The sequence below is a fragment of the Pseudopipra pipra genome, chromosome 4 (assembly GCF_036250125.1).
Source record: "Pseudopipra pipra isolate bDixPip1 chromosome 4, bDixPip1.hap1, whole genome shotgun sequence".
Classification (NCBI taxonomy): domain Eukaryota; kingdom Metazoa; phylum Chordata; class Aves; order Passeriformes; family Pipridae; genus Pseudopipra; species Pseudopipra pipra.
In genome coordinates, this window is record NC_087552.1 from 45,580,536 (window position 1) to 45,606,559 (window position 26,024).

Below are 26,024 nucleotides of genomic sequence, written 5' to 3' on the forward strand. Positions count from 1 at the left end.
CACAGAACAAAACTCACTATTTTGTTGTCAGAAATAGCATTAAAATAGAGGTAAATTAAAGAACATAAAATACATTATATTTCTAGACTACTCAGAGCCCAGTATTTCTAGTTATTTACCTACAATTTATAGTTCAATGTACTCATTCCCTATCAGTCATATGCAAGCCAGCCTTTAGAAGAGACACCTCATGTCAGAAAATTGTAAAAGTGAGCAAGTGATTAACATTATTTGAGCAGAAAAATTGTATGCTAAGCACTTCTCAGACTTAGAAAGCAGCAATTAATTTCTTTAGAACAGGAAGAAAATAAGCAAAATCTCCTACTTCCTCCCATAACTATATCCACATTCAGGAGTGAACTTAGGTTCACTCTACACAGACTGAAGAAGGTTTGGAAGAAAGCAAAGTAAGAAGAGTAGACAGATTGTTATGTTGTTTGTGCGTTTTATGGTTTTTTTTTTTACAAAAAAATCATGTTAAACATATATACACAGACATATAAATACTATACCAGTTGTTGCAATGCAGTCAAATCCTACAAAAGCATAAAAACACGTTGCAGCGCCAGCCAATGTTCCTGTGAAACCATATGGCATAAAGCCACCACTCCCATATATACTTGTCACATTTTCATAGGATGAGATGTTCCTATAAAGAAAAATACAGCAGAAGGAGAACTTATTTTTTCATTATTGGTAGGACAAACACATGCACTCTCCTATCCTATCACTCTAGAGAAACATGTTAAAATGTTCTCGTCAAGACAGAGTTCTGCTTTACAAAACTGCACGAGATGACATTTTTATGTCCAAGCTTGTAAGAAAGACAAAAATAACAGCAAAAGGAAGAATATACGAATCAAGTAACCATCATCTTACTCACTTTGAAGTTGGTGACAAAACATATTAAAACACTAATAGTGTATATACCAATAAAACATGTGTAACAGAAAACTGCTTGGAACACGAGTAAGTAAACAGATTTTTAAAAATTACTTTGTTACTGCAGTAAGGTTTCTGAGATATTCTTCACTTATTTTCCAGTTGTCAGCATCTCCTTTCACAAAACCAGAAATCATAACGAAGAGTAGGACCAAGATGTTAATAGCAGTGAAAATTTTATTCACCCATGCAGATTCCTTTACTCCAAAAGATAAGAGACCTGTAAAATAAAAATATTTTATAGATGTGAACGGTCCATTAAACTGATAAAATAGCATTTTAAAGAAGGTATATATGCAAGTAGTGTTAATAATACTAAAAAACAAACCGGATTTTATACTTCTAAAAAGCAATAGCACAAATTTACTAGACTCTTTAACAGCATGACAATAGGAAAATGTATTGGAAACCACAAAAGAAAAAGCTTCTTTAATGGTATTCTTTAAGTATTTAAAAATATTTTGAGCAATGGCTACTTACTGCTTCTCTGAGATGCAAATCCATATCTCTATTTTAATCCATGGAGCAAAAATAGCTACAAGAATTCTATGCTTTGTAAAAACAGGTTGGTGGAATCTATTGTCCTTACAGAACAATTATTCTTTAGATTAAGAATAGAAGTAAAATTATTAGATTAATAATGTAACCTATTCACATTTTCCAGGACACATTCATCACAGAGTAAGTCCCGTTTCCTAGTTCAATAATGAAACCTTTAAAAGAACTCCTGTTCATAACACTGATGCATAGAGATCCTAGAAAAGAGTATGATATGAAATACACATCCTTTAGCTTACAGAGTAGTGCACTTAAACAATCTGAAAGTTATTCCATCAGGATTATACTGTGTCATTAGATTTATAACAATTTTAAGTGTACTAACAGTTTAATGGAAGAGCAGGCAGTGAGCAGATCAGGAAAAATTAAATACAACTGGAAAGCTTTTACAGATCCTTTACGCTCTAAGCATTTTCACTATTATCACATACATACTTTACCTCATTATTTAGAGATTAGGTCTGAAAATTTTAAGCCTCTCAAAATCATGTCTGAAAAGTTTCTGACTCCACTAATGAGACATTTGCTATCTTACCAGAACACAGAAGTTATCTTATGAGATATATTTTTCTTCACCAACAGCATTTTTATTGGAAATAAGTGTATGGTTTCTTCAGCTCAGTTTTTTCCCAAAAAGTTAGTGTCTTAGTCAGCCTAATACAGTATGATTCATAATTTGTGCATTTTTAAGTCCTTCATGTAGAAAAAAAAATCCCAAACCAGATTTCTGTGTACTTTTCCTTGTGCTTAGCACGTAATATTTTCTATAAAACATCACCTGCTATTCCTATGATTCAGCTTTGCACAGCTCAAAATCCAATTACTGTGTCTTGCTCAGCCTACACAGCCCTGATCCATCCCCACTGCCTCTCCTCTCAGCAGTGAATTCCACCCAGTTCACTCACTGGGGGTTTGGCTCCTTACGACAGACACCAGGAGAGGCAACTGAGGATGAAAAGACAGGACACAAATGAAAACTCAGGGGCAGTGACGAAGCACAGGACAAACACTTTGTCTTCTATCAGGAACATCTAATTCTTATGTTCTGAAGCAGCAATGGTAATGGAGAAAACATAGAAAGCGGCACCATCTGTACTAGCACTGCATAGTTCAGTTTGTGGAGTTTCAGTGCTCTGCTATTCAAAGTGTTACTTTTTCCTCCTTTATTTGGAAGAGGTGAAGCTGAATTGTCCATCCCACCTGAGGACATAAGGATCTAAACTGGTCCTATAGGCAATTCTGAGCCACAAATACGGCAGGATGCTGGACTGAACCTTGTCAAGTAAACTCCCGGATCTTCCTAAGTGTAGGAACTCATCCTTTTGTGTACAGAGACTTAGTAAGAGCTTCAGATGCACAGTCATTCTAGCATTAGGAGTCAAACAGAAATGTTTTCCTGGGTCCAAAAAAAGCCACTTGTAATAGAACAAGAGAACAGGAGGTTCCATACATATAAAAAGTTTCACTTTCCAGAGAAGAAAAGCTCCTGCTTCAGTTTGATCTATAGAGAGGCTGAACATGACAAGACATCTGCTGAATAATGAAATGCTTCTAGTATTGCCTGAAAACAAACTCTACACTTTAGAATACTCTTCCTGCTTCCTTCACTCCCAGTGGCAGTAAGAATGTTTCCTTGTGGAAAGCAATTTTTAATGCAAACAGGAAATAAGTTGCAATATTTTTGAGTTTTCTGATCCCTTAAATAGCATGTAGTTGGTGTCAATTTTTGTGATTTAAAAACATGATACATGAGGAAAGATGAAAAAGAAACAAGACTGAGAAGAGTAGACATGAAAAGTTTACTCAGGTTTCAAACTGGTCTTTTGCTTCATACCAGTACCTTAGAGTGCCCTTTAGCTCAAATAAATTCTAGGATAGACAACTCTTTTGAAGACTTAAAGAGAAGAACATTATTTTATACAAAAAACCACGAACAATTTAGAGAGCAAAAACCCCTTACAAATGCCCACATTTCTTTAAGGAGACCACATCACATCACCGAACTACAGAGCTTAACCTTAAGGTCCCTCCGAAAGCATTTATCAGTGATAAAGCCATGAAAACACACAGAACTGTATAATTTTCCTGTTACCATCAATCTGTATCATGGGTTTTATAAAAGAAGTACTGGCAAATGATTATGTCACGTCTCAGCTTCAACAGAAGAGGGTACACATGAAAATTTGATTATATACATTTAATTCACAGAGCCATTCTGCCAGTACAAAATGTGCATCTGAACTTCCTTAAACATTATTAAGGCATTTCTAGTAAAATACAAACTACAGTTTGGCATTTTTATCTGTAAAACATCACAACCATCATGAATGAAGTGATATATTGTCTTACCTGCTAAAAGTAATATAAGCAATACAGCAAAGAAGTCAGGATACTCTGCTAGCCCAGAGTAATTCATTTTGAAGTAGGTACCGAAGAAATGACCAATCCGTTTTCCAAGAAGTTCATCAAAGGTGCCACTCCAGGCTCTTGCTACACTTGATGTACCTTCATAAAACACATGCATGTTTAGGGTTTTGCATACATACAGCAGGATATAGCTATTTCTAGTGAAAAATAAATAAAACTAAGCCTGTTGCTATTTGCATTTTAAAAAGCAGAGCTTATGCTACAATTGAGTTTGTTTTGCTGAAGAACTTTAATAGAATTTTTGTATGTAGTTAAATGGTAACATTATTCTACAACTAAAATATAAAAATTTGTGTGCCACTTATTCTCAAAATATTGCAGAAATTATTTCATTTTCATAATTTATATCTGATGTCATTCTGGAAGAAGCTTGTTTCTAAAGGTACAAATGACATATTTTAAACAATATAAAGTAATGTAAGAAAGCACTTTAAGAAAGAACATGGAGGAAAGTTTGCCCACCTGGAAGTAAAGCAAAAAAATAATAATTAGCAAGATATGTGTTGCTACAGTTAGTATTTAAAATTAATACTCTCCTGTGGTAAAAAGTGCACATGGCCATGGCCAAATGCAACCTTATTTTTACAACTCTCCTATCATGAAATACACTTTAGTACAATACTGGGGCATATCAATTTTTTAATGATTTGGGCAACCATCCTGTAGTTAGGTACAGGAGCTAGGCGTGTTCATACAAAACACAGTTTGTATGAGTGAGGCGTGCTAAAACAAAATATAATATAATGGAAGTTAGGAATGTGTTCCTTTGGAAGAAATAATTTTTGTATTAAAAAATGTTATCTCTGCTGTAGCACTGAGGTAGTTATTTGAATATCTGCCATATAAGCATTGTTTTTTTTCAGATCTGGTCAACTTTGTATTTTATGGGATTACCTGATAGGACAGTGCTTAATTAGCATGATGCTATAGTAGCAAATTAGTACTTAAACACCATGACTTTCTTGAAGTGAGACTGGGTCCCTGTAAATGTCCTTGCTGAGTATATTCTGAAAAAAATGCTTATTGATTTTATTGAAATTATTCTTGCTGACCAAAGACAGCAGTGAAATCCTGTTTATTCTTGTGCATCATCACTGAATTGTCTGACCCAATTTTCATACAACGTATGTCGTTCATACGTCTCAAAACACACTCTTACAAAAATATCTTGCAAAAAAACCTGTTTGCAATAGGGATGCACAGGAGGAAATAACCTAATCAAATTACTTTGGTTATTTCATCTCACCAGGACTAAAAAGCAATAGCAGCTAAGTACAGAGACAGAAAAGAAAGACAGACCTAAATCTTTATCTTATATCTGCTGTCTCAGAAACCACCAAGACCCATGTTTGTTCTTAAGCTTACCTATAATATAGGATAAAATGAGATTCCAGCCAGTGATAAAAGCCCACAGTTCACCAACAGTAACATAAGTATACAAATATGCAGAACCAGTCTTGGGGACGCGAGCACCAAATTCAGCATAGCAGAGACCTGCCATCACAGAGGCAAGGGCAGCAATGAGGAAAGAAACAACGATGCTAGGTCCAGAATCAGATTTGGCTACTTCTCCAGCAAGGACATAAACACCAGCACCAAGGGTACTTCCTACTCCCAGGGCTATAAGGTCCACAGTCGATAAGCATCGGCACAACTTGGTGTCCTCAAGGCTTTCACCACTGACATTCTTCTTCCGCACCAGACACCTAATAAAGGACAAAGCTGGTCCACAGGGCAACATGGTGGATGTAGAGCTGTGAAATAAAAGAAATCATTGCAGAATGTAACAGATAGCACAGACACTGGTGAAAAACAATGAAAAAAGTATTTACATAAATAACTTTAATCACATCTACTAACTAATACATTTACACTCTTCTGTGATGTTAAATAAGCTAGCATTTGCTTTTTCCCCAGGAAAAAAATTAAGGATATAATATTCCTAATTTTATATTTACCTCTTATGTCCCCAGGGAAAAATATCTTTTGTCATCTTTTGGTTTACTACACTGCTGTAAAAAAGGAAGAGATTTTATCTATTTATCTGCTAATGGCCACTTCTTAACCATTTTTAAAACAGAAACAGTATATTATCTCATATACCATAAGGACTTCTAAAATAAGGATCAACACCAACATAAATAAGGATTTTTGGCATCCATCAAGGCTGTAAACAGCAAAACCTTTAAAATACAGCATTGTGACAGAGCCAATTCAATCTCCTTTTGTCTTCAAACACATCACTTTTGCCTTTACAATTTGCTCAGTGAGAACTGCTTGAAATCAGATTAAAAGTGTTTCTACTCTCTTCTGCACTAGTGAAGTTTCCCAGATCTAATTATCCTTCAAGAAATCTTGTACACCTCTCCCTGACAATTATCTAAAAAAACCTTATGGGCTAACTGCTCATCCCATGCCAGCTGCAGTTCTTCAATATTCTGAGTGTACATTGCAGTGTGGGGTGCAATCAGCTCTTGCCCACAAGCCCAGATTCTGTGACCAGCCTGGTCACAGCACTTCTCTGGCCTGTGACATGGGGTACTGGGTCTGGCTGAGCTGGAGTTCATTTCCCCATAATATCCCTCACAGTGCTGTGCTTTGCATTGGTAGCTAGAAGGGTGTTGATAACACACCCATGTTTTGGCTTCTGCTGAGCACAGCACCAACACTGTGACATTCCTTCCTCAATCGAGGGCAAGATCCTGGGAGGGGACCCAAGTAGGCCAGCTGACCCGAACTAACCTAAGGGATATTCCGTACCAAATGACATCAGCTCAGATATAAAAGCTGAGGCAAGGAGCAGGAAGGCAGGCATTCACTGTCTCCAGTGGCTGCCTGCTGAGGAGCCATTACGTGTGCTGAGGCCCTGCTTCTTGGAGGTGGTCAACCATCGCTGCTCATGGGAAGTAGAGAATAAACTTTATCTTTCACTTCGCTTTTGCACGCACAAGCTTTTGCTTTAATAAACTGCCTTTTCCCAACCTACGAGTTGTTTTCCATCTTATTCTCTCCCCTGTCTGGCTGGGGAGTGATAGAGCAGCTGGGTGGGCACCTGGTGTCCAGCCAAGGTCAATCCACCATACATGGGTGCCTGTTATGAACAGCAATGATCCTGCTTCCCAACTCAAACAAATTATAGCTGAGGGTCCAAAGCATTTGCCTGGGAGGGAGGACACAGTCATCCCATAGAACATAATATCTCAAAGAGGCAGCATTAATGTACAAGTTCTGTCTTTATGTTTTTGTTTGAATTGTATTGTTGATGGCTAAGAGTTTGGTAAGAATCAAGCAATACAATCTGCCATCTCCCCAAACTGATGTTTGTCTTTCCAACTCATCATAAATATCTATACTCTGCTCATGATTTGTTAAGTGGAACCCTCCTGGGAACTGAAAATCTATTTAATTTATCACAGAATTATAGAATGAACTGGGTTGGAAAAGACCTCCAAGATCATCAAGTCCAACCCTTGATCCAACACTGCCGTGGTTACTAGACCATGGCAGTAAGTGCCACATCCAGTCTCATCTTAAAAACTTCCAGGGACAGTGAATCCACCACCTCCCTGGGCAGCCCATTCCAATGTCTGATTACTCTCTCTGTAAACAATTTTTTCCTAATATTCAACCTAAACCTGCCCTGGCACAGCTTAAGATCATTCCTTCTTCTGCTGGTTGCCTGGGAGAAGAGACTGATGCCCACCTGGCTACACCCTTCTGTCAGGGAGCCTCCTCTTCTCCAGGCTAAACAGCCTCAGCTCCCTCAGCCTCTCCTCATAGGACTTGTGCTCGAGTGCCTTCACCAGCCTTGTTACTCTTCTCTGGACCTGCTCCAGCATCTCAATATCTTTCCTGAACTGAGGGGCCCAGCACTGGACACAGTACTCCAGGTAGAGTAGATGATGATATTCTGCTGGTATATACCTTCCTGGCCTGTATCTGTTTCCTAGACCAGTAAAGAACATTTCTACTCACAATAGTTCAATCCGCTAACAGAAATGACTTTGCATCAAGATGGATAGCTCAATTAACAGTGTTTGATCCTAGAACAGAGAGTCAGAGCAAGAGAACTGCCATCCTGATACAAGAGTGCTTGAAAAAAAAATCCCCTTGTGAGAGAGAAATCTGTGCAGACACAGTTTCTCCCTGTTCCTGTCATAGCTCCCCAAGTACACTCAGACATGCCACTTCTGTCTTCAAGGAGCATCCTGAAGAAAAAAGTAAAGGGAATTTGATAAAGGATAGTGAATGGAATTGAATAGCTCTGGGCAGAGATGCTTAATGCTCAGAAAGGTGATATCTGGCCCAGGACAGTAGAAGGAGGCAGACAGGCAAGTTTTCAAAGCTTTTCTGCAATTAGGTAGGCCTTTCAGCCTGCCAGACTCCCAGAGATAAGTATCTGCCCATGGTATGTAGACTTCATCCACTTAGGAGATTTCATACATCAGTTTCAGAACTCAGATGATATTCATGTCAGCAGAGATCCACAAGATCTTCTGAGGGGAATCAGCACTGAAGTGTTCAGGCAAAATCCCCTGCTGTGTATCCTGAGCTCTTCAGAAAGAGCAGCCGCTTTTTGGGCATGAGGCTTAGGCACTCCACTCCCACAAAGTCAGGTTTATCTATCCTGGGCTGTACTTAGACAAGTATTCCTGACTCCACTATCATGTTTTTTTCCTCATAATGACACTTCTGAAACTGTAGCAATCACTTAGGATGTTATATTAACTTATATATACTTATTAGTCTGTAGCCCATGGTGACAGGCAGCAATGCTCTTGTGACTCCATGCCCTTCACTTTAGCAATTTCAATGTTGCAGAAACATAGCTTTTTTAAGGAATTATTTCCCTCTCCCCTCAAATGATATTGCATTTGGTATTTCATTAACATGAAAAAATACTCTGGCAGATGTTGTTCTCAGAGCACTAAACAATTTCCAAAACTCCTGTTATTCAAACAACATCTCAGATTGCTCTGCTTCTTTGACATTTGGGACAAAGAGGTTTTAGAGTCATCTTGCAGTGGCCAGGTGAGAGATATTATGGTTTTCTCTGCTGAAAAGAAATCACTGTGACAAAACAGAAGGAGTTTTTCTGCTTTCTCTGATTCTTGTGGAGAGGACAGGAGGCTGGTTTTTGGTGGCCACAAGCCAGTAAGAGGAAACACCTCTTCTGACTCAAATCCAGCCTTTCTTCTTCAGCCTTTACAAACTGCAGCACAACCAAAGACAAACTTCAATATAAAAATCCTTTGTTTGTAGAGAAAAAAGCCACCTCACATGCCTGGGAAACATATCTTTTTAGGTATATCCATCCTAACATGGACTTGATGAACAAATGTTTTTTTACAACAATCACTGCAATCCAGAATGTCTTGCACTACTTCCTATACTTACTATGCATATATGCATAGTGAGCAATGTCTGAACCCAGCTTCACAACTTCTGTTGCTGTGTACCAAGAGCAGTACTCTATGTCAGACATGGCTGAGACATTCCAAGACTTCCTACTTCATAGGATGGTGCAGCAGGAAGAACTGATGAGCTTACAGAGATATTTGGCCTTCACACAGGACCAAAAGACATAAGTAAGAGGTGAAAAAGTGTCTTCAGAAATCACTGACAAGTGTAACCTTTTCCTGAGGAGTCACTTGTAAAGCAGTGCATTACCCAGTGCAAGAGAACAGCCTGGGCAATGACTCAGTGCTGACATGTACTGACTCACAAGCACAGTTTATCAGAACACTGGGGCTAAGCACGTCTCATGCTCAAATACAAACCTACAGAAGCAGAAAACTTAACAGCCGGGTATGCCTTTTGGTGGCAGTATTGTCCTAGATAAGCTTACACTGACCGCCACCACACGCTCTTAAAAACGGCCTTATTTCTTCAGGCTCAGAGATCTTATTCCTTTGAGACAAATCTCATGGTTTTCTTTTCTGTCAATCTTTAGACATAGAGGAACGTGAAGTAGGATAAAGTGGACACATTAAAAAAGGATCTGTCCTACTTTTTGACCAGCAGGATTCAGTATCTTCCTAACTGTTCCTTTTTACTTCTTCCTTTCCCTGCTGCAGCCTAAGCCTGCCTTGTCCTAGCACACTGTAGCCTCTGCTTCATCTTGGCCTCTGCTGCCACGAGCTCTGCCAGCGCTGGCCCGGGCACTTGTTGAATATCCTGCATAGCTCTTCTCTGAGCACTGGCTCTTCTCTGAGCCTTCCTGGGGAGGCACACTTGACAGCTTGGGAAAGGGGGTTTTTGTCAATATATTGGGTAATCAATCAAGAAGGAAGAGAGTGCTTTCGAGGCATCTTTGACACACCTGTCCTACATTTCTTGGAGCAGACTTGGATATCTGCCTGTCTTTGAACAACGGCATGTAGCCTGCAAGTAGAATTAGTCAGGGTGGGCTGAATTGTTCATGCAGTTTAAACAGAGAAAGGACTGAATCCTGAGCTTATACAGAGTTTAAGCATAGGCAATTAGAGATAAGAAACAAAAAATGGAAAATGCCCTTGCATTCACTAACAGTGTGCAGTTACTTCTAATTAAGGTGAGGAGCAGACCCAACCTGATGCTTCTCTCATGCATTCAGACCTGTCCTGGGCTCCACTTTGGTGAAGTCTGTTACAGAGACATTTGTCACAAGCAAACACCTGTGAAGTCCATTTGTCACCGACTTTGGCATGTCCCTTTTGCTGTGTACAACTGAGGTGGCACTTCTCTGGCTCTGCATGCGCTGGGCCACTGCACTTCTCAAATCTCTTTTGGACCAAGTTTTAATTTAGCTACAGATTACTCTGTAACACAGAATACGCCTCCAACAATCCTCTGTAAAAGGGAGGTCCCAGTTCAACTGCCTTAGTCTTGAGGACCAATGATCAGCCCATATTGAAACCTCCTCCTTCCTTGAACGCATTCCTAGAAAGAATGCCATCCACAATGTTGTTTACAGTTTTACCCTTTCAACTGCATTCAACAAAGAGACAGGCAGGAGAGGAGGACTTAATTTAGACAGGAAAAGAATTTGACAGATATATCTAACATAGGCAGGAAAAAAAACAACAAAGCTTCCTCATGTCTGATGAACATTCATGGTATTTGTCAGAGTACCTGAATAAGCACAGGCATTTTTCCAATTACTTTTTTTCTTTATTGTCTTGGGATTTTTTTTTGTTTGTTTGGGGTTTTTTCCCTCTACAGTAGCTGCTAATAGAATCTTCCTAATTTCAGCCTTTCCTGGCAAGTTGTAAACCAGATCACTTACTGTTTGACCACTACACATCTGATTCCCAACCCAAGAAGAAGAGTTCAGCCTTATAATTCATACCAGCTCTTCATTCAGGTGAATGATCAGGAACATTTAATAGTCACCTACTGTTAACCCTCTTCTGGCACGAAAAGTTTGGTGTCAAAAGACTTGTAACTACAAACACAGTGCAAGGAACAAAGTCTCCATCTGCAAGGACTGTATTCATATTTAAAACTGCTTTGACTGCTTCACAGTCCTGTAAAATCTACCATTTCTGCAAAGTATTTTCCATGTAAAAATAACCTAACCTAGACTCCTATCCCAAACAGGAGTCAATAAAATGCAAAAAAAAAAAAGTGGATATGGGAGCAAAAAAAGTAACATGCATCATGCATCACCAGTTTTATTTCCATTAAAATCACATTTTAATTTAATTATGTCTCATAAGCAATTTAAGTTAGTACACATTAAACCCAAGCTACATGTGAGAAAATACAAAGTTTTCCTGTAGTTACCATTCAGCTTTTCCTACAAAATTTTCAGTTAAGAGCTCTAATAAAAAAAGATAAAAATCTCCTATGGAAGGCAACTGTTATAAAGCAATATAAAACATCTGAAAGTTTTAATACTGTTATTGAGAAGTATGTTTAATGATTCCTGAAGCCAAAGTAATGTAAAGATATTTTACTTAAAAACTATTCTGTTGAGCTAATATTATATAATATACTATAAATTTTAGGTACAATAATTTAACATTTTAAACAGCATACCAATTCAGGAGACAACACTCCAATAAGTTTTTAACATACTGAAAATGGGAAAATATAAATATATACCGGTTAATACAGGTTAATTTAGCCTCTTCCTTTTGCCTCATTTTCCTGAAAAATCTGTAAAAGTTTATATATTTTCCATTTATAGAATTGATTAAATTTTTTTTGTTTGCCCTTAAGTACATTTAGCCTTATCCAAAATTGCAGTATTGCATTGATTTGATCTTGTGCACTAATATATAAAAGTAAAAGAATTCAGAGATGAAGCAAAACTAGGTATAGTCTATGATTTCCATATGTATGTGTGTACCCACATGCACAGCCAACACATGATTTTACTGCAAGTGTCCTAAAAGTTCATATTGTTCCAAAGACTTTCACAAAACTCCTGATGCCTCAGAATATTTAAAGTTAATGTATTTCAATAATACTAAAGTGCTAAAATTGGAAAGCAGCACTCTGTAACAGAAGTCTACGATGCATAAAACAGTAAAGGAAAGCTTTATTATCCAAAAGCAGAAACACTTTCCAGTCAGACAGGGAAGGAAAACATAATCTGCATCTTCTAAATATTAGCACTGTACTTTGCACTTTGCCAAAGACAGAATAATGCTGTATTGTAAACAAACTGTATACCACAGCTCTTGCTACTCAAAAAGCACGTATGTTAAAGGCAAAGTTTCCTATGATAAGCTATGTTGCTTGCAGGTTACTTCTTTCAGCAGTAAACATCATTACCAACCTGATTCAGAGCAACTTCTGCTGGGCAAACTTCTGCTTTTCTTACCCAGTCCCGAACTCCTGCCGTTATAAATGGAAGAGTAATGACTGAAAGTCATTTTATTAACATACTTGCTTTAAAAGCCAGCTGCAGGTAGCGTGGAAGCCATTGGTGACAAGGGGTGGAGGCTTGGCAGCCCAAGCGATTGGAGGGCTGAGAGCTTGTCAGCTATTCGCCCGGCCAAGGCAGGCAGGCAGAGAGGGAGAGAGAGAAAGTCTTGCAGGTGTTCTGATAAATCACATGACTTTCTTGAAGACACAAAAATCCAACTGGATTGCCATTCTCTACATTTAAACACACCTATGTGTGTGCATACAAAATGCACGCTGTACACTCCCTCATGCAGTGAGAGAGTAGCGTAATTTTCCCTACAGGGAAACCTTTCACACATCCTGGAAGAAATGTAGATGTCAAACTTGGTATCCCACTGGGATACCAAGGCAAAATCTTTCCACAGCCCTTGTGAAAAATAAACTGGCTTTCAAGCATGTTGAAGGATACTTTGCAGTAGACCTAAATGCAATAGTACAGCATGAAAACTGGTTTTGTTGAGTAAATTTTAGAAGAATATAAAAAACTTTAAAAGTATTGCTGTGGTAGAAACAACACAGGAGACAGTATATTTACAGAGCCTGGTTAGAGCCCATTCTGTTGAATTGGGTAGATGTACCATAGATCTTGTACTCCTTCATATGGCTTGAAATGCAAAAATGCTGAACACTGGAATTAGAACAAACCAAATATTCCTGTGACACAACCAATAAATAAACCTCAGTTTCTTAAAAATTAGCTTCCAGCATAAACCAACCCCCAATGTACAGTTTGCAGCTGTATTTTTATTAAAACCCCACTCCAAACATGTAGTAGCATTTCCAGCCAATATTATTCATGGCATATTGTTTCCTTTTAAACACTCGTGTTTAAATCACTTTATTTTTGTTCAGCTAAAACTCAAAAGATAAACCTTGCAGATAAAAGCCCTTTGCTTCTCATCATTGAAAAGTTTTCCCTATGAATATATGCAGAAAAACACGTTATTTGACAGCCTCTGTAACTTTCTCTCAGCTTTTAGTTTTCTGTGAGTGTAAACTCTGCCAGTGCTCCAGAAGCAGAGAAGGCTCCTCTTCCTTCCCTCAAGAAAAGTCCTGCTTCCTGCAGCCACATGCAAGGAAAGAATACAACCTTTCCTCAGCTCTCCCACATCCAAGGAGAAATGCCTCCAAGAAGAGTGTGCTCCACAGGGGTGGGCCATGTTTCAAGACCAGGAGTCCAGTTTATGTTATCCAAGGGAATTCTTTTCTTAAAGTGCAAAAAGGTGTTAAGAGAAAGGTCTTGTTTGTTGAAGCTCTAATGATGACAATACTAATTCTTTCCCGTGTGTTGACCTCATCTTTATTAATATGAACTTTATCTCTTTCACAGTTAATGCCCAGTCAGAAGTTGTGCTACAGGGTAGGCTTCTTGTGCAGAAATACATGAAAACTACTTTTAAGGAGCATCACTCTGACCTGTGACAATATCTAGGCATTTTTTTACCAAACTAGCACTCCCTAACATAGCCATGAATAACTTGAGAATTACTCAGATGGTTCTTGAATATCTCCAGTGGGGGAGACTCCACAACCTCTCTGGGCAATCTGTTCCAGGGTGCAGTCACCTGCACATTAAGGAAGTTCTTCCTCATATTTAGGTAGAACTTCCTGTGCATCAGTTTCTGCCCATTGCCTCTTGTCATATTGCTTATCTCCTGGCTGTGATAGCAATTCATCTCAGGTAACACCAGTAAATTTATGGATCATTACAAAGACAGAGGAGCTGGGCTGCTGTGGTTCATCTGACTTTCTAAAACTTAATCCTGGGAACAGGAGCACACAGGAGCTACACTGCTAAAGGCATTAAAACCTAGAACTGTCCTGGCTGCCGGTCAAGAGGCAGGGAGAGTGCCCTGGTTAGTGAAATAAAATACCTTCCATCTGTCGTGCCTTGATCTAGTGCACTGTGGGGTGGATTAGTGTGTCCCCCTTACGTAGCGTTTGGATCAAAGGTCCTATGGACAGACACTCATAGTTTTTGTGTGTGTTTTCAGTAATGCATGCTCGAAACAAGAAGACCATGTTACCACCCAGCAGAGCGTTGTTTTTGTGGATTCAACTGCGAAGTGTATTTGTGCGCCTCAGGGTGTGTGAGAAAGCAATATCAGAGAGATGTTCATGAAGGAATGGAGTCTAATGGGGTACCAGTGAAGGATGCCAGACCTGGTGCTCTTTGGACAAGACTGAGCATACAGAGTGCTGTCTGGTGGCAGTTACCTGCAATAGCATATCTAGCTTCTCTCTCAGAGGAAATTTTTGTTTCTCTCCAGGAGAGAGCTGTGGTACATCCACTTTGTGGCTCCCAGTTTATTTCCAGTTACAAATCCAACTGTGTTTTGATCAAAAACATTACTTTATAGCTTAAGTTCTGACTTTAGAGACTTAGCAACTATATCATACTTGGATTAATATAAAATGCTTCATCCAACAGTTCTCTAACTTGCATACCCCAAGGGCTTTCATAGCACATTCTTTCCATAAAGAAGTTGATCAGTTATTCTCTTCTTGCCAGGAAACAGTTGACCACATTAGAGAGAATGAACTGAAAGAGAAAATTATTTTATTTATTTTATTTTCTTATGGAAGGCTGCTTTTAAGACTTTCCCGTAGAGTGGTAAAAAGGAACATATTTTTATAGAGTTATGCAGACATTCATGTTCAGGGAATTTTAAATGTAAGAAAAAAACCCCCAAACCATTAATTTGTGAAACTCTTGCACAGACTGAACAAAGTACTGCAGGTACCGAAGTGATGAACTCATTAAAAGCTGCTCTGCTGTTGACTCTGAATTGTCTCACAGGTGCAGTCTCACAGCTACAGGCCAAAAATATGTAGAGTTTTACATAACTAGAGGTGCTAACTTTGCACATGAAGATCCAAGTGTTTGCCCCCTATAACTACACATACTTCATCAGTTAAACATGAACAAAAGTGCTAGCAGGACTGGGCCTTAGTGAACCATGGCAACCCCTTGACTTTGCAACCGACTGTAACAAACACAACTTTTGACATGCACAGTGAAAAAGAAACACATGTTTTGTACAGTTCGTGCAGCTCTGAGGGGTTATGAGAAGATGTACTAGTATTCATAAGGGGATTCATGAGATGCCAGCAAGAATCTTTTCTAGATAATTACATTTTAGTGGTTCTGACATGCTTCTGAGAATAAAAATCCAGTGCAATCTATGTGTTACTGTGCTTAAAATGACCACAAACATTCAAGAGAGAAAAAAAATCTTTATATAGCTCAACAGTAACGTAGGCTATCTCTATAATGTTATGACAGCATAAGTTCTGAAGAGAATAAATTATAATTCAACACTTTTTAAAGGGCTTCCTATCTATTAAAATATATTTATTTTAGATTTTTGTGGTTTAAGCAGATTACTGAAACTAGTTCCTACAGAATGTTGTACAGATTAAAATAAAATTATCACTTATCAATTCTCTCACCTTTTCTTTAATAATTCTTTTTGAGTTTGTACTTGGAAAAATACCTCAAATCTTGACTTCTGTAAAAGAAATATAATACATCCTATAAAAATAATCATATACTATTAGACTAATACAAGCAGGAAGAATAAATCTGCAATCCTGCATCATTTCATATGTAAAAAGAAGAAGGGCTACATTGGCACAAATTCCTATTATTTATTCTAATCCAAGAATTAGTCATGTAACCTAATATTAAGCATATCCCAAGCAGCTACTAGCTATCGTTTGTTGAATTCAAAATATTCTCAGGGGTCTAAAGAAAATGTTTGTAGTGCTGACTCACAGTGCTGTCCCTAAGTCTAAAATCAGAGTTTTGGAGAAGCTTTGGAGAAGGAAAGTAACTATTTAAAGCCATACTATCTGTAAAAAAAAATATACACATACTTTTTTGGCCCAAATCCACACCTTGAATACAGGATAAATATAGACAGGAAATTGAGATAGAAAAGTCTGTAATACAAACTTTGTAAATACAAAGGAGAACTAGGAAAATCCAAGTTAAAACTAACAAACACTTGATCTGTAATTGATCAAGTAATTGAAAATAAACTGCAATGCTATGTCTTGCCAAGACTGGGAATGAAGCTGTTTCGCATCTCCCTGGACAGCTGGGAAAGGAGCATCAGATGCAGCTCCACACTGCAGCTTGGGAAGGAGCACGAGGAAGTCACCACCACCAATTGAAGCATGAGTACGCTTCTCCATTAGAGCCATGAAGTTACAAACCTTCCATAAGAGCAAGCAGAAAGACCAGAAAACAAATTAATGCACTGTGCATTTTTGAGATGTAAGCTATTGGATACCATTCTGCTTTTTCACAAGGCTGATGGAACTCATAGTGAACTGAAACCAACTTAAAAAAAAAGGTATTCAGTTTCTGACAATTAGTCCATGTTTGATCCAAATACTAATGACCATGTATATTTTCTTCTAATGGCAACTTAGGTAGGTAATTAGGCACATTTCATAAAAATTATCCCAGCCTATGCAAATGCAACTGGCATGGAAAAGTAGTACTTAAATCTCAAAACTTAAAAACCAAGAAACACCAAGCCTTTTACCCAAATAATGAGGATCTGAGTTATTATTAGAAGTTATATAAATATGTACAGATATAATAGTTTTCAGTTGTTTTGAATGGGCTTCCTTTATAGTTTTTTAAGGTCACCCGGTTTTAGTTATCACTTTCTTCATTACCTGAATTAACCAACTGAAAATTTATTTTCCAATCCTACATATAGGACTATCATCCTTCAACTTACTCTTTTTCACCTCAGCCAATCTCTTTTTTTCACTTTACTTCGATTTTTTGTGCTGTCGTTGTGAAGAGGTTTTGATGGGTTTTCTTTAAAAATTTTAAGGAAATCAGTTTTTCTTTAAAAATTTTTTAATTGGAAAGGTTAATAGTGATCTTTTCTCCTGTATCAAAAATCTTTCCAGTTGCTATGAACATTGTTTTCCTATAAAAACTTCTAGAAAATTTCTACTAATTCCATTTCTACTTAACAATCATTTTCCATGCTGGAAAATGCCTGCAAAATGATAGGAAGGTTGCTGTTTTGCTCTTTTTAATCAGTAACAGGGCTTTACCTTTCACCCTCCGTTACTAAGTTTCCATTACAGTCTCTTGTGTAAGACGCAAGCAAAAGCCTCTTAGAAGCTAACATCAGATCACTTCCAGGTATTCTGTTCTCTTCAAACCAGACAAAATCAAAACATAGAATTCTGAAAAACTAATAGAGATATATTTACAAATACAACCTTTTTCGCTGATAATAGGAAAATATAAGCAGTGATTGCAGGATCAAAATTAAATCCCAACCCTTTCCCTGCTGAAAATTTTATTGATTTGCACAAAAGTTGGTGATTCTTTAAAAGGACTTAGCCACTGATTTTCAAGTAGGAGTAATGAGAGCCCTTTCACATGCCTAAACTCCTGAGGTGGCTTCTAGAACGTCTATAAAATCTGTATTTCTTAATGGTTTTGTCTTTGTGCTCCTGTGCACTTCCACAGGGGAGTCGAATAGTCCAAAATAGTCCTAATTTTCATGGTGCAAGAATGAAAATTAAGCAAAGAACTAATGATTCACCTAATTTCCCTCCTCCCTTCCCAACCTCAGTTGGCTGGTTTGATAGCACAAGTAGTATCAGATTCAGGGGTGCCTACTCCACTGAGGTTGTCCAGTCTCATCCCTGGGTCAAGGCACCTCTCAGCCCATTTGACCAGTGCACCACACACTAATGGGCTCCAGGACGTCTTTTTCTTTTAAAAAAACAGTGCAATTAATTTTCTGTGTTGAGTTACTGGAAACTGTTTAAGGTAACTCAAATTTATAAATATAAAAAAGTGGACTTTCCCCCTTTTAATATGGGGGCCAAGAAAGAAGGAAGAGAGAGTGGAGAAGAGAGAAAGGATGAATATATCTAATTTAAAAGAAATCACAGACGATACTGGAAATAGCCTTAAAAAATATCATGGAGTAAGGGCAGGAAAAGAATACCTATTACACACCTTACTTGTTTCTATATGACTTTTTGTGGAAAAGATGGACATGGAAAAGATGCCATCTCAAAGGGATTACAAAAAACCAAAACCAAACCAAACCAAACCAACAACAACAACACCCCCCCCCCAGGTCACCTAATCAAGATGTCACAACTTGCTCATAATGAAACATATAAAATGTAGCATGTATTAATTATCTGCCAATTTTAAGAATTTTCAGAAGTTAAGTTTGTTTTCTTTTGCTTACAGAAATCCAACAATTAGATGCATATGTTGTTTATATTCCATACTTCTTTTATCTTAAGTCAAAGGCAATAAGAATTAATTTAAGAGATTCTTGTGCAAAAGTTTTGAGAAATCTCCTTTGTAACCAAATATTGCTTTAAAATAATGGCAAAGTATTTAAAGTAGGATCCATCACTTGATCTGTTCTGGACTTTAAATATTAAATCAGAGAAGTATTTTGCTTCCATTCTGTGCAAAAACGGAACTGTGACAGCCCAGCGCCACTGGCAGACATCACAAACACCAGACAAAACCCGTGTGCTCAGGGCACAGCTGTGATTTATTTTAGGTTTATATATCAGAACAATGCAAAACAACATAAATGGGAATAGTTAATTCACATGATACAAATAAGCTCCATCTGCAGTGCTTAGTCCCAGAAGCATTAACCAGAGTTCTGTGGTCTGAAGTTACTGCTGTTAAGAGCACCCCACATTCTTTGCAGGTACTTTCTGCACCCTGCAAAATCAAAACCACTTCTTTCAAAGATGAAATCCCAAAAATAATAAGTCACTGCAAAGTCACTATAGCAACCCTTTGACATTAAATGCAGACAATCCAGCCAGAAGTGGTGTCAGACGCTCCACTCTGAATATTTACTGTCCATATCAAGATAACACAAATCCTGACATCTAACATGATGAATGTTGCGTTCTTGTGTGTTGTGGGAGGCAATTGAGCTGTGGACAGCTTGGGCCCTGAATTTGAGTGGTTGCAGCTGTGAAGTTGTGAAGGAATGTAAACAATGAAGATGAGAAGGTGGACAGGGAGGATGGAGCTGCGGGGCAGTTGTGATAGCCAGAGAGCCTGGACTGTTTGCTGAGTGACCCTGAGTTGCAGAAGCTATAGAGCAGCCAACCTTAAGATGTGTATGTAGTAAGGGCACCAATGGTGGTGAAACACACTGGCTAGGGGAGGCTATAAATTGGCCATGTTTGTATGAAATAAAGGCTTTTCTGTGTGAAATCCCAGTGTGGTGTCCGTCCCGACAACGACAGTGTGTGTGATTGACTGCAAACTACACTATTTTTTTGATTGCTTCTCAGTCCCTACTATGTAGGAAGATACTGTTATTATGGCTGGATCACAATTTTAGAAGAAAACTATCCTCCTTCCTCACTTTCTTCTCATGAGCTCTGGTGGCAATGACAGCAAATTGAGTTCCTGCTGCCTGTGTGTGCAGAGGCAGGATCTGGCCACAAACCATCCCTTTCTTGCCCCAGGAGAAAAAGGTGGCCAGGACAGATTCAGTCTCTCAAGGGCTAAACCCAGAAAACAGGTTGCCAGTTGAAATGCAATGATCTAGGAAATTACCAGCAGGAAAGACATCTCATTTTACGAACTGTTTGAAAAAACCTTCTGACATCGAATATTTCCTTAATTTAATTCTTTACTTTAACAGGGTAACTAGAATACACATAACCCCATTTGGGTAAAATACTGAGTTGCAAAATGACATAGAAATTACTTCTAATTTTGAAATGCCACCAGTTCCCTTACTAGAACTAAATGGAATATTTCACCAACTTACTGATTTTTATTGAACCTGATCATTGGTTAGTACCACTTGTAAATGATACATGTTTTCATAATGCAAAAAGATTTTGGCACAAAGAGTACGTATATATTCCTCATGGAAACACTATTAAAACATGAAACTTTAATTGTTCTACAGCAGCAACAGATACTCATATAATGAATTTTGTTACATAAAATTAAGATAATCAGTGTAAAATCCTGCATGGCTAATCTAAAAAAAAAAAATCTTAGCTAGTTTAAATGATAATCAACATGTCAGCAAGTATACTTTGGCTAAGATCCTTTTTCACCTATGCGTTGCTTTACTGGCCTTCAGAAAATGCCACTTTGGCATACAATTGTCAAATTATTGCTTTTTATTTCCTTAGACACTTAGCCAGCAATGCATCTGCATTTCTCACGCAGAACTTGAGTTTCCAGCAGCTGAAGAGGCTAAAGCAAAACCAAACACTCCCTGTGATCAAACTCCCATAATTTCCAATTAATTTGTTTTATTTCCCTTTAATTTTGACCTTTTTTACATTTTACATAAATGCTAGCCTCAAATTTTCATTATTTTCTGCCTTTTAAAATTATTATATGCAAAGAACAGAGTCTCATCTTCAAGTTTTTTATGGACCCGCTAGAGTGGCCTGGATATCTTTTATCCAAATAACCTTCCCTTTAACTTTAGCCCCTCATGAAAATATAGCTCTTCCATCACTGAAATACTTGCATATTCATCTAAATATTAAGCTTGTTTTCCAGTAGAAGTGTGCAAAGAGTATCACACACCAGTAGGAACTTTCAGGCACATTATCCATTAGCGCCAGAGTCCATCTTGTAGCATGAAAAATGAACTGGATAAAATGTCAGTAATATGAGACTCAAACAAAATGTCCCTGTAATTTTGCAACAACTGATTTTTGACAGGTATTGAGATGCATCATTATTGACCACCCTGTTTAACTGCAGTTGCGCTCATTTTGTGAAAAATCTGGAAAAGAAAGACGATCTCTGTGATAAGTGTTCTTCAAACATTAGTAGAGAGTTCCATCTGTTTCAGTAGAGGTTAAAATAATTCCATAAACATCTTGATAAATTTAAAAATGTGCTTGGCTAAAGCAATTCTAAAATGTTAATAATTTACTCAGTAGACTACAATATCAAAAGCCATCACAATATATATAAATAATCAATTGCAAGTATTCATTTCAAAAATAAAACTCACCTCAGAAGAAATTTTAAAGAGGGAGTTTGGGGAGGGTTTTTGTTTGGTTGGGTTTTTTAACCTAGAACATTATATTAGATGAATGCAAGAAGACTGATTCATTAGACAGGAAACTAATGAGATACAATAATTGCTCCACTCTGAAAATAATCTTTAAAATATTTTAAATTACTTCTGGTTTTATAATAAGAATCCTTTGTCTTGACTAAAAAAAAAAATCCACAATAATTCTAATTATCACAAGAAAAATAATTTAGAAATACTTTAAAGATAGTAGAAGGATAATCACTGCTGTTCTTCAGCATTTCTCCACTGAAATCTAGAAATGATTGGTCAGAGGACCTGCAGTTTCACAAACTTTATGTATCCTTCTCAAACAAAGCACCCAGAGTTCAGTGTCTTCTCAAATGCTATCAAGCTGGTATACTTAAAATACAAATAACAAGCTCTAATTAAAGTCCCAAAAAGCATGGAAGTTTGGAAATCCAAGGCAAGAAGTCTGTGTCTCAATAAAAGGATATGAAGGACGAAAAGCTCCTTATGACTTTCTGGATTAAGAGCAATTATGTACTTACCAGCAAAGTTTCTGTGGTGCACAAACTAGACATGTTTTTTGGGGTTAGCCAAATACGGTTTTAAAAATCTATCACTGCAGGCACAGCAGAATTTCCAGCTAGAACAAAAGCTAAAAATCAACCCTTAAGAAATTCCATATGACCCACCTGGAATTAATTGGCATCTTCCTCTAATTAGGCAAGGATTTCCCTAAATAATAATTTCCTCTCTATTTCCAAACTCTGCAGGTAAAAACTTTAAAATAGAAGACAGAAATCAATGAAACCTGATACTCTGCTACAGCACTGCAGATACTTATGGAAACCTGCCATAAGTAGAAGACTGCCTCTTGTGTACAAAAACATCTGCAATTACTTTACTTCCAAATGATGGTAGATGGTCTACATCCTTGGGTGTAACTCTCCAGTAGCACTAGTAGTCATCCTACATCACTCTGATTATCCTTAAAGATTAACAGGACAGTGACAGACTACAGTCTCTTGCTGACATAATGTTGAGAGAAATCTTAGAAAACTCTGAGAGTAAAAGTCTGAAAAAGAAAAGTGGTGTTCTTCTAGCCATGTATCATAAATAGGTATTTCTTCTGAAATTTTCAAGACAACTTACTTTACGCGTCAAATAGAGCTGGGTAACTTTACGCGTCAAATAGAGCTGGGTAACATCCTAAGCAGGATGGCTAGGACTTCACAAGGCTACAGTTGAACATATTTCACTTACTCTGAAATTCCCAACAATTGCGAAGAGAAATAAAAAAAAAAAATCTCCAAAGCATTAGAACTGACTAATTATCTTCAAAGCTGGCCTTAAAAAGAGATTTTTTCTGATGGGAATTACAAAACCCAATACAAACTGCAGACAACTGTGCAATGGCCAGGAATACTTCTAAAAGGGTGTTTAGGGCAGGCAAGAGCAAATGGATGAATTGTCCAAGCAGAAAAAATTGATTTACTCTTGAAGGACATTGGTGGGCTCAGCACTGGACTGCAATGATTCATATGAAACTGGTGACAGCTATAAAGCCAAAACATGAGAAAAGGAGGAAAATCCAGTAGAGCTACTAAGCCCAGAGATCAAAGAGATCAAAGACAGCTACTCCTTCAGAATAAAGACTCTATTATTTTTTTAAGTATAATTTTGCTCTCTGCTGTGATAGCTGTATGAGTGTGTCACATTTAAAATTTTGTCATGACCTAGTCATAAATCATCCAAAAGGGCAGCAAATTCATCTGAGAAAGCAGAGACAATTGCTCTACCATTTCATGCCTATCAAAATATACACCGCTATCAATGATGTGATGACGATGCCATGACTTCTTCAAGAGTTAATATCATAGTCTTTCATTCTACCTGTTCCTAAAACTCTATAACGCAAACTCTGAAAAAACCAAACCTCTCAAAAAGATATTTCATGTGATTAAAGTTATGTTCTGCTAACAGGTTCTCTTCAAAGACACAAAAACAGAGCATGAAACTGGGGAAACTATGTTAAAACCATGAGTCTGGCTCTTCCTAAACTTAGCTTAACTCAATTTATCCATACTACTTCTTTTCTTCTCCCCTTTCTCCCACAAGGGACAAATGACCAAACAAAATAATTTTCACAGTCTTAAGTGCCTGGAAGTACAAAAAAGCACAGTCGTTAAAGCTTGTGTAAAAGACAGGAGATGGACTCTACGTGAACATGAGTAGCGTTCAGTGGATTTCTTTGTTCAAAGTTTATCAAACTGAGTATAAAGGCACACAAAGAAAGCGCAAATAACAAGCACATGCTGGATCAAAGGCTATTTGGAAAGTGCAATCAAAACCAGATGAGAAGTCATGGATATGGAGGAGTTAATTTTTTGCATTGGTATGAATTTTGGATCAGTATAAAAGATCAAAGGGAAGCTACTGACTATTAAGAGTATGACAGCTCCATCTCCCCAGAATGAACTGGACATCTCCCTGAGAATATAACTGGGCTCTACTCTGAGGCTTGGCATTAGAAGTTAGCAGAAATTATTTCTCATGACTTCTATGCTTAATACAACTTAGCAATTCCCAGAGATAGACAAAATTATTATGCAACAGAACGCCCACTTTGATGGGAAATATTTTTAACACTTAGAGAAACTGAAAATCTTCCTGTTAAAAAAAAAAAGATAAAGAAAAAAAAGAAAAAAGAAGAAAGAAGAAAAAAGAAGAAAAAAGGAAAAAAAGAAAAAATGAAAAAAAAATAAAAAAGTTGGGCTGTAGCTGATAAGTAATTTTCTTTTCTGTCAGCTTTACAGATTATGAGCAGTGTTTTGTATTATAGCTAAGAGTACAATGACTTGGTGACCCCATTTATTTGGATAATTCTTGAGGTTGATGTGACTCAAATTCATGGAACTAATTTGTCTGGATAACAGCTTTACAAAGGTTCTGAAGAGTCTAGACATTTTCACTGTGGGAAAAAAAAGATGCACAATCCATTTTATACAAACTTTAAAAATAATATCCTGCAGTCAGCCTGTCATATTGCAAATTGTACTTCTAAAGCCAACAGCAGCTAAACTAAAGCAGTTGAAAGAAGCTGTGTTTGTACAACACCGGAAGGTATCAAGGGAAATGGAAACAGCCTTTGATTCAACTATTTTGCAAGAAATGACATAGCAAAGAAAAAGATAATTTATCTGAAGTGCTATAGGCTCCACAGAACTTAATTTTTAAGATATGTGAAATTTTACCTAATGATGATATGATTAAAAAGTAAGCTACTTCTCAAAGAACTACATAACTATGTAATTTCCTGTCCACGTTGATTGAGGCCCAGGCAGAAGAAATGTAGGATTTATGAGAAGTTTGAGCACTGTTTCTAGCGGTCTAGCACAGCTTGACTAACTGGAGAAAATAAAAAGAAGGCAAAGGAAGAGACAAACATTTGAGCTTTACATCATTGTCTCTCACTATAGCTATAATTTTAGCTTAGAATTAGGTTTTAAAACTGTAGCATACTTTGGCCTTATTCCATTGTGGTCTGCCAAACCGTTTTCCAAAACTGGTTTAACTGTAACTGTGTTCAAACACTGCTGCCAAGATGTTTTAGCTCCAGAACAGGAGAGAAAAGAAGAGTCAGCATTTATTTCTTTAAAAAAGGAAAAGAAAATACTTAGTTCTTTATCCTTGATCCAGAAATTCAAATTTATGCTTAACCAAAAAGACTGAAATCCCTTCAAAATTAAGAGCTTCATTATAAAAGCACTTGAATTTATGACAGATTGTAGCCACATGGCACAATTCTGTCTATAAATACACTTTGAGCCCCAGTTAGTGAAACAAAAAACTTTTCAACTGTGCTAAGATAAAAAATATCTCTGCAATTATTCATACTGTGGTAACACCCAGCTCAGAGTCAAGGCCTTAGAACTTAATCTAAGAAAAATCAATAGTATGAGAACAGCAGAGGTAAACAACAAAATGTGTGTGGGTTGGTGTGTTCATCTGTCTTCCTACTGGTGCACAATGAATATGCTTGACTATCAAAATACCAAGAAGCTACAGTGTAGCTATTGCTGCTAACACCTTTAAACAAGAATGGAAACAGTTGGTAAAGTCCACCTTTCAAAC

General features: G+C 37.4%; 1 protein-coding gene across 7 annotated transcripts in view; it reads right to left on the bottom strand.

Moving 5' to 3' along the window:
- SLC7A2 (solute carrier family 7 member 2) overlaps positions 1-26,024 on the bottom strand; it is a 55,825-nt gene that overhangs the window by 15,041 nt on the left and 14,760 nt on the right. For 4 of the 7 annotated variants that reach the window (XM_064652766.1, XM_064652770.1, XM_064652769.1 and 1 more), the window contains exons 2-5: positions 5,293-5,681; positions 3,850-4,005; positions 997-1,162; positions 513-649 (exon numbers count right to left, since the gene is read on the bottom strand). In XM_064652766.1, the coding sequence (XP_064508836.1) occupies positions 513-649; positions 997-1,162; positions 3,850-4,005; positions 5,293-5,668 (835 nt within the window). In that variant the 5' untranslated portion in view covers positions 5,669-5,681. Of the gene's footprint in view, positions 1-512; positions 650-996; positions 1,163-3,849; positions 4,006-5,292; positions 5,682-12,694; positions 12,977-26,024 lie in introns of those variants that run through there. The other 3 variants (XM_064652767.1, XM_064652763.1, XM_064652768.1) reach the window with 3 other exon arrangements.